Below are 9,082 nucleotides of genomic sequence, written 5' to 3'. Positions count from 1 at the left end.
TCTCACATCATGGGCAGATGTTTTATCAGCAGGCTGGCTGACGAAGTGCAGGAAAAAAAGCTACCAACGTGTGTCAATTCCAGTTACCATTAAATAAATACCATAGATCCTTCTAATTCCACCTAAGGGTAGCAAATTTTTCCTGCAAGTCACTGTGGGGTTTTTACCACATTAAAAAGGAAAGTGATTGTATTACATTGAAATTCCTCTTCACGAATGGCTTGGGTCAAAGGGTCATTTCTTCTAAACTAAACCATGGACCCAGTGGAGACCTTTTTAATGTTCAGGAGCTGGTAAAACACTAGGAGAAGTCTGTCCAGCCTATCCCACAAGTGGTTGACGGTTAGTAGGGGTGTGTTCTGCACGAGGAGTACATCTGCTGGAGGAAACTTGAGCACAGCAAAGTCTTCCAAGTCTGACTGCAGGACTTTTTGACATCTCACTGAAGCCGTCTTAAAACCTGAAAATGAGACACTGTCTGGCTGCTTCCTTCCAATGGGACATATTCACAACCCTTGCGCTATTTATCCTTACAGTACAAGCTTTTCCCCAGACAGAGATTAAACTCAGTCAAGGTGAGTGCACTCAATTTTTCATTTTTAGGACACTATATATTTTTACTATTCGATGAGTAGGTCATGTAATATGAACATGGATTCGGTCTATCTGTTTTAAGAGGTGCTTGACTACATACCATCCAGGGTTGCTCTACCGTGTGCTATAGGGTCATGGTGTCATATGGTTCATGTTAAAAGGAATGCAAGACATTTTCTGCTACTGTATGTCTGTGTAACTGTAGTGATTATGTGTTTTGCTATGACATAGTTGTTAGTAGGCCACTTTATGCTTTGAACTTATATCACTAAGCAGCATAGTAACATCACAACTACTCTGAAGGTGTTTTGGCCAGTTACCAACTTAAGTTAAGCTCCATCATTGGAGAAACTGTAAAGAAATACTAGGTTATGAAGTGGTATTATAGGAATCGGTCCCTTACAAGAGGAGCAGAGCGGTAACCTACATGGCTACTGGGAGAGATAGTGATAGTACCATTATTTTAAAGGGGGTTTCCAAGTTGTTTAAAAAATTGGCCACGGTAGGAGAGATGCACAAAAATAAATAAAAAGACCCATTGCTGAACTCATGGATCCGGGTCGTTCCAGCGCCGACGCACCATTCCTTCCCGCCGCTGTGTTTTGACATAGCTGCAGGGATGACGTGCCCATATATACACATGATCGCTGCAGCCAAGCACTGGCCTCAGCGCTCCTGTGCTGTATACCCACTGAGACCAGTGGTTGGCTGCAGCAATCACGTCGGTATACGGGCACGTCAAAACACAGCGGCAGGAAGAACCGGTGCGGTGGCGCTGGAACGACGGGGATGCGTGAGTTGAGCAATGGCTCTTTTTTGTTTTTTTGCATCCCTTCTACATGGGGCAATTTTTAAAATAACTCGGAAAACCCCTTTCAGCAACTTTTTTGCTATTGTGTAATTTTGTCATTCCCTTGTATAGTCAAAACTTTTTACTTTAAAATATTATCAGTGTTGACGAGAAATGTTCCAGTATCCACTGTATGTACTCCTTCCACTACTAAACTTCTCTGGCATTATTATCTATGCGAGTTTGACTCTATAGTCTTTAATTGTGTCCGACCCCAGACCAGACACATAAATTAATTCAGACCCCAGGCCAGATCCCTAAATTACTTCAGTCTACAGACGACCTAAATACAGAACCTGGACCAGACTCCCCAATTACCTCAGACCCCAGACCAGACCCTGAAATTTTTTATTTAAACCCCTAAATAAATTTAGACCCCAGACCCCTAAATTAATTTAGACCAAGACCAGACCGCTAAAATAAATTTAAACCCCAGGCCTGACCCTCTAACATTTTTTCATACCCCAGACCTTTTCAATAATCAGTCCCTAGACCAGACCCCTTTTTATACTCTCCCTGCTCCCAGCTACTCTTAAGCTCTGGATGTCCTGACAGAGAATCCAGTGCGTTGGCTCCCCGAAGCTGGAGTGGGAAAAGGTAAGCATTACCAGCCATTATCTATTGGATTACCCCAATAAATAACAGCGGATTGGAAAATAAAAAAAAGTTCCTGGTGCTTGGAGTGGGGGGGGGGGGGGGCAACTGCCCCTATTGGCCACCTCTATATCCACCTCTGCAACTTTACTAATGTACTTCTGAATTATGGAACTCAAAAGGGGTATACATTCACTAATACAATTTACTAGTGTTTAGAAGTTTTGCTTGACATTTTTTTGGCAAACATTTGAGGATCTGGGCCATTCCCAAGTTTGTCAACATTTCAATTAGGAATATTGTCAGCTATGGAAATTATATGATGTCATGTTTCCTCAATTTCACTTAAAAAACAAATGCCATCTATTTATAACGCCTTTTGGGATAAACATGGGACAGAGCGCAGGTCCTTTAGGCAATGCGAGGAGTTAATTTTTTATAAATGGCTCTACCGAGGAGATCAGAACCCCAAAATCGTCCCCTCTGTCAATGCAAAGTCCTGATCTTACAGCTTTATATGACTGTTCTTCCATCAGCATTGGAAAACAAGTCTTTGGCATGGCTGCGTTGTGATGCTGGTTTAGATATCTGGTGGAATGAAGGTTTGGGTCTAGCAGGTGTAACAGTGCCATTTCTGTAGAAACACCAACTTACCGAAAAAAAGAAGCACTGTACATTCTCCAATATCGGCCACCTGGGTGTATAATCTGCAGAAATTTAAAATGTCATTGGATAGCAAATGTAAAATTGTATTCCCATGTCACATCATGGAAACTTTACTTACAAAGCCTATGAGGGAGCATATGCACTGCTAAGGATGGGGCGATTAGCCGATCGAAATATCTTAATGCAACTTAATACACCCAAGTTACATCTTATATACACCTGTCAAATATCTCTATTACATTCCTGCTGGGGGTAACATGAGTTTAATTTGTTCTGCTTGTATGTACTGTGAAACTTCTTGTGACTACCACCCAAACTTGCAGTGAAAAATGGTACCCAGAAGGGGTAGTCCTCGCAAACATGGGATTTAAGCAAAAAATTGGTCTAGATAAGGAAAGTGGTCTTATCAGGTCTTTTGGAGAGGTTTCATTGTATATTTTTTTTTACCCCAAACAATTTCATAAGATCCCAAATCGTCACACTAGCAACTCCCATTACAGGCTGCAATGAATCAACATCACATATCTAATAAAAATAGATGAATATTGCCTGCAGGTTTGCAATATTCTTTAAAAGAGGGTACACTTTTTTAAATATCACATTTTAAAAGAAGAGTGTTATTTAACTTTTATAGAGTATAGTTTATTAATTCCCATTGGTCATTGGCTTTGGCATTGGAGGATTGAGGCAGCGGTAATGCTGTGGACCAGTAGTGGACCTGTATGCCACGGTAGAGATGATGTGACCACTCGGTGCCCTATGCATGGCCGAGTTTCTGAGGCTTAAGGGATCTGCATGTATTAATCTTTACTACATAATGGCTCAAGTGACATAACTACATCATCTGATGAGGCAATCTCATGGTATCACCAAAACATCATGCCATCAGAGCTCATCTCTGCTACATCTGTACATGTTGTTCTGCTGAACAGGCTTAAAGTTGAATTTCTGTCTTTGTCAGGCTCCAATAAAGCCCAAAACTTATTTTTGGGCCAGTTGGACCACTAATGTTTTTTAAACAACCCCCATTGCATTATCTTCAGCAGATGGGAGATTCAGCAGTGAGTTTCCCATCTATTTCTGATCTATTTATTTCAAAGAAAAAAGAACCTTTGAGACAGATAGAAAGGATTTAGATGCTGACAAAAACATTTTGCTTTGCATTCCGATTCCTAAAAAACAAACAAACTCAATAACAACTTTTCCTGTAATAATAAGGTTGTCGATATAATCCCATCCTCTTTTTGTGTCTCAGCTTTCACAGATATCACCCAGCCATATGCCTGTCCTCTGTTTTGGACGGAGTATAGCGGGAACTGCTACAGGTTCTTCTCAATAAATAAGACATGGGCAGAAGCAGACTTTTACTGTGCGGAATTCTCACTCGGCAGGACTACTGCCAAATTAGTTTCTATCCACAGGTATAGTATATAGCTACTTCTCCACAAGAGCCCAAAAATGAGAGAGATTTATTACCTACTCTTCCAACAACTAAGGGTGCGTTCACATATATCAGTTGTATCAGCATCCGTTTTTTTGTCTCTCAAGTGATTACAACTGATGCAAAAACTGATGCAAAAATGTATCAGTTGCCATCAGGCTTTTTCACGATTTTTGCTACAAAACCATCAGTTGTCATTAGTTGTCATCATTTTTTACCATCTGTTTTTAACATCAGTTTTAACCACAATGGTCAACAAAAGGTAGTCTAGGCTCTGAAAATGTATATAGTGCCACAAACCCAATGTAGATAATACCGCAGTGCTCTCTGTAGATAGTGCCACACCCCCTGTATATAGTGTCACACACCTGCTGTAGCTAATGCCACAGTGCCCTCTGTATATAGTGCCACACACCCCCTGCAGATAATGCCACAGTGCCCTCTTTAGATAGTGCCACACCCCCTGTATATAGTGCCACAGCCCCCCTGTATATAGTGCCACACATGCCCCTGTAGATAATGCTGCAGTTCCCTCTGTATATAATTCCACAGTACCCACTGTATATAATGTCACACAGCCCCCCTGTAGATAGCGCCACACAGCGTCCTCTGTAGATGGCGCAACACACACGCCCTTGTAGATAATGCCACAGCGCCCTCTGTATATAATGCCACAGTACCCTTGTGTATAATGCCACAGTACACCCTGTCGATAATGTCACACAGTCCCACTGTAGATAGCGCCACACAGCGCCCCCTGTAGATGGCGCCACACAGCACCCCATGTAGATTGTGCCACATAGCGCCCCCCTGTTAATAGCGCCACCCCCACTGTATATAGTGCTACCCCCCTTCCACGGTAGATAGCGCCACTGAAGGTCCCTCTAGCAGAGGAATCCCCAGCCATAGCATTGCAGACGCTGTGGCCGGGGATTCCCTCTTGGAGGACCCCCTGACGCCACTGTTCATATATAGACAGTGATGTCAAGGGCTTCCCCGAGCACAGCGCTTAAAGTAGTGCTGTGCCCGGGGGAATTATCAGCGAGCGGAGGAGAACCCTCTGCTCCTCCGCTCTGAATACATTCTGAAGCAGGGACCTGATCGTTCCCTACTTCAATATTATGTTCAATTGTGTCTGCGTCCTGAGGATGCAAACACAGTTGACAGCGGGACACACCCCCAGCTGCACAGAGCAGTGGGTCACACCCCGGAATCCGGGTTTGTTACGCTGAATCCGGGACGGGTGGGTGGGTAGTCATCAGGGTCTCCACATGGAGCGGAATCCCCGACAATGCTATGACCGGGGATTCCACTCCTAGCTTGCCTCCACCTTCCCGCCAGGTGATGCCGGAAGGTGGATGCGGCAGCACCCGGCGTTCATCCGGCCACAATTAAAATAGATAGGATACAGCACCGGACCTCCCTGGGAGCCGGAACCAAAAACCCTACAGGTAACGTTTTTGGATCCGGCTCCCAGGGAGGTCTGACGCCGTACGGCACCACAACCGATGTCCCCTGTGCCAGAAAAGATGCTATAGAAAGCTATGAGATCCGTTCTAGCATCAGTTTGCCTCCGGCTTTTCTTCAACACGCCGGAGGTAAACTGAAGCTGATGCTGGACATATGTGAACGGCCTCTAAGTAACAATGTGCATTCTAAATTCAAGCTCTGAATTACAATGACAGAGCAGTGCTACTTTACCTCTACAGTTTTGGCTTTGTTTGCAATAATTGTGATGTCTGTAGAATTTTAGACAATAAAATTGGTGTTTATGGAAGGAATTTAAAGGAACACTCCTGACAAAACGAATACAACATGTTATGCTTAGTGAAGGGCCTGATGGATGGTGCATGACACAGATTCTTTAAATCCCTGTGTTATGCAACCCCCCGGCTCCTGCAGTTTTTTTTATACTATATATATATATATATATATATATATATATATATATATATGTATATATATATATATATATATATATATATATATATATATAGTGGTGGGGTGGCCAGGATTGTGGAAACAGCCGAGTTCACTGTGCTATGCTGTTTTCGGCACTTCAATTTAAGTTAATGAGCATTGAAGGAAACAGTCTAGCACAGTGAGCTCAGCTGTTTCCGTAACTCCCATTCACTTCTATGGGATCTAGAGAAACAGCAAAGCGCATCAAACTCAATCTCAACCACCTCTCCAGCCTTTTTCCACCTTAATGTGGCAATGGGCGGCCGCCTCACTAGGCAGGACGTAGGTCAGGGGACCCCTATTTGGAAGGCAGGTCTGGTCCCAGAGGTGGGGCCCGCATCTATCAGACATTTATGACTTAACTTGTGAATATGCCATAAATGTCTTAGATGGGGATACCCCTTTAATAGATCATGAATATCCCTAAACTGTGCATGCATTGTGTATTACACAAATAATTTGATCTAAATGACAAATATGACAGGAAATGATGTATAATAAATATAGTATAATACTTGGGGAAACCACATGTGTGAAATGCATTAAGAGGTTAGCCATGTAGGCTTATAGTGTGATGCGTTGCTACCTAACAATCTTGTATTTTTTATCTTATCAGCTGGGAAGAAAATATTTTTGTGTTTGATCTTGTGAATAGTCAAGTGCCGGGAATACCCACTGATATCTGGATAGGATTAAGTGACAGAAGGCAGGTATGGATCTTATTACAAAGGTATAAACTAGTCACTTGATCTGGAATATGCACAGTTCATGAGAAGGATTTTCTAATTAAATGTTGGCTCCTACTGTCGGATAGGTTTATTTCCCCAAAGTATACCTACGAGAGAAGGCTCAATCACAGTGGGATTAGAGCCTTAAAGGCTATGTAAACCTTTGGTGGACATTCTTTTTTTTTAAATAAATGTACATATTTATTGACAAAAACATATTTCTAATTGATTTTTATAAAAAAAAAAATTGTGTTTACTTTTAGAGATGCAGTTTCTATGCATTCACTATACATAGAAGCTGCATCTCGTCGCTTTAGCCATGTACGTCAGTGGACTGCACTGACGGCTCGGTTGTCAGAGCTTACTATGTCCCTCTGATGCCTTCTATTACCAATCATATCTAAGATGATCAACTTGGGTATGATCGGTAATAGGGTTAATACAATAATTATATCATTTATTTATTTTTAAAAATGCCCCCCAAAGGTTTACATAGCCTTTAAATTCTTTATTAGACTCTAAGAGTTCTGCCTTCAATATTATGTGTCATAAATTCAAGCATTCAATCCCTATTTCTATGGACATGTACCAAATTCTACGACCGGACTATGATACCGCCACCTATTTGAGCACTGGTCCTTCCAATATCTTAAAGAGGCTCTGTCACCAGATTTTGCAACCCCTATCTCCTATTGCAGCAGATCGGCGCTGCAATGTAGATAAGAGTAACGTTTTTTTTTTGTTTTTTTAAAACGAGCATTTTTGGCCAAGTTATGACCATTTTTATATTTATGCAAATGAGGCTTTCTAAAGTACAACTGGGCGTGTTTACAGTTAAAGTACAACTGGGCGTGTATTGTGTATGTACATCTGGCCGTTTTTACTTCTTTTACTAGCTGGGCGTTGTGAATAGAAGTGTATGATGCTGACGAATCAGCATCATCCACTTCTCTTCGTTACCACCCAGCTTCTGGCAGTGCACAGACACACAGCGTGTTCTCGAGAGATCATGCTGTGATGTCACTTCCTGCCCCAGGTCCTGCATCGTGTCGGACGAGCGAGGACACATCGGCACCAGAGGCTACATTTGATTCTGCAGCAGCATCGGCGTTTGCAGGTAAGTCGATGTAGCTACTTACCTGCACATGCTGATGCTGCTGCAGAATCAACTGTAGCCTCTGGTGCCGATGTGTCCTCGCTCGTCCGACACGATGCAGGACCTGGGGCAGTAAGTGACGTCACAGCGTGATCTCTCGAGAACACGCTGTGTGTCTGTGCACTGCCAGAAGCTGGGTGTTGTGAAGAGAAGTGGATGATGCTGATTCGTCAGCATCATACACTTCTATTCACAACGCCCAGCTAGTAAAAGAAGTAAAAACGCCCAGATGTACACACACAAGACACGCCCAGTTGTACTTTAACTTTAAACACGCCCAGTTTTACTTTTGCAAGCCTCATTTGCATAAATATAAAAATGGTCATAACTTGGCCAAAAATGCTCGTTTTAAAAAAAACAAAAACGTTACTCTTATCTACATTGCAGCGCCGATCTGCTGCAATAGGAGATAGGGGTTGCAAAATCTGGTGACAGAGCCTCTTTAACTATCCCATCTATTTTGGTCTTTTTTGTTGACTACTACAGACCGCATACACTGTGAACATCCAGAAATTAATTAAATCAATCGCAACAAATTCTCTGGTCCATTCCCAGTGGTTCAGTAATTTTACTTCCATGTTCACTTACATACTGTGCCATAGGCATTTACAGTCTATTCAGTGTCAAACAAATGCATTTTGCAGCATAAAGTACTATATTCTGGATATTATTTCTGCTACTTTCTATTTCATGTTAAAGGGATTGTCATGCTTTATAAATCAATTTTCATATACTCTATTAGAGAGTGGCTACACGGAGTATTATTGTCAAAGGGTACCATGTAATTCTTTATTTCCCCTGTAGTGGCACTGCAGGGAAATTTACAATTTTTCTACCGATTACAGCTGATCACTGGAGGTTCCAGCAGCAGGACTACCTGTGACTATTGACTCTTCTAACAAAAAGGGAATGTCCAAATCAAACCCTTTTAAGGACAACTATTTCATATTTTGCTTTATATGATTTTTGATTATCTTAATTTTTTTAAAGGAAGGTGAATTTGAGTGGACAGATGGGACACTGCATGACTACAGTTACTGGGATGGAAATCAACCAGATGATGCCAGTAACAGTTCCCCAGAAGATGAGGA

At 42.1% G+C, this 9,082-nt stretch overlaps 1 protein-coding gene across 1 annotated transcript in view; it reads left to right on the top strand.

Annotated features, from left to right (window-relative positions):
- The first annotated feature begins 466 nt into the window (after positions 1 to 466).
- CLEC19A (C-type lectin domain containing 19A) overlaps positions 467 to 9,082 on the top strand; it is a 28,252-nt gene continuing 19,636 nt past the window's right edge. Inside the window, exons 1-4 of the mRNA XM_075831353.1 lie at positions 467 to 575; positions 3,960 to 4,125; positions 6,724 to 6,817; positions 8,982 to 9,082. The exon at positions 8,982 to 9,082 is cut by the window's right edge and continues 32 nt beyond it. Coding sequence (XP_075687468.1) covers positions 467 to 575; positions 3,960 to 4,125; positions 6,724 to 6,817; positions 8,982 to 9,082 — 470 coding nt within the window. The remainder of the gene's footprint in view (positions 576 to 3,959; positions 4,126 to 6,723; positions 6,818 to 8,981) is intronic.

The sequence above is a fragment of the Rhinoderma darwinii genome, chromosome 6 (assembly GCF_050947455.1).
Source record: "Rhinoderma darwinii isolate aRhiDar2 chromosome 6, aRhiDar2.hap1, whole genome shotgun sequence".
In the NCBI taxonomy this organism is placed as follows: Eukaryota; Metazoa; Chordata; class Amphibia; order Anura; family Rhinodermatidae; genus Rhinoderma; species Rhinoderma darwinii.
This window is presented reverse-complemented; position numbering and strand designations above follow the sequence as displayed.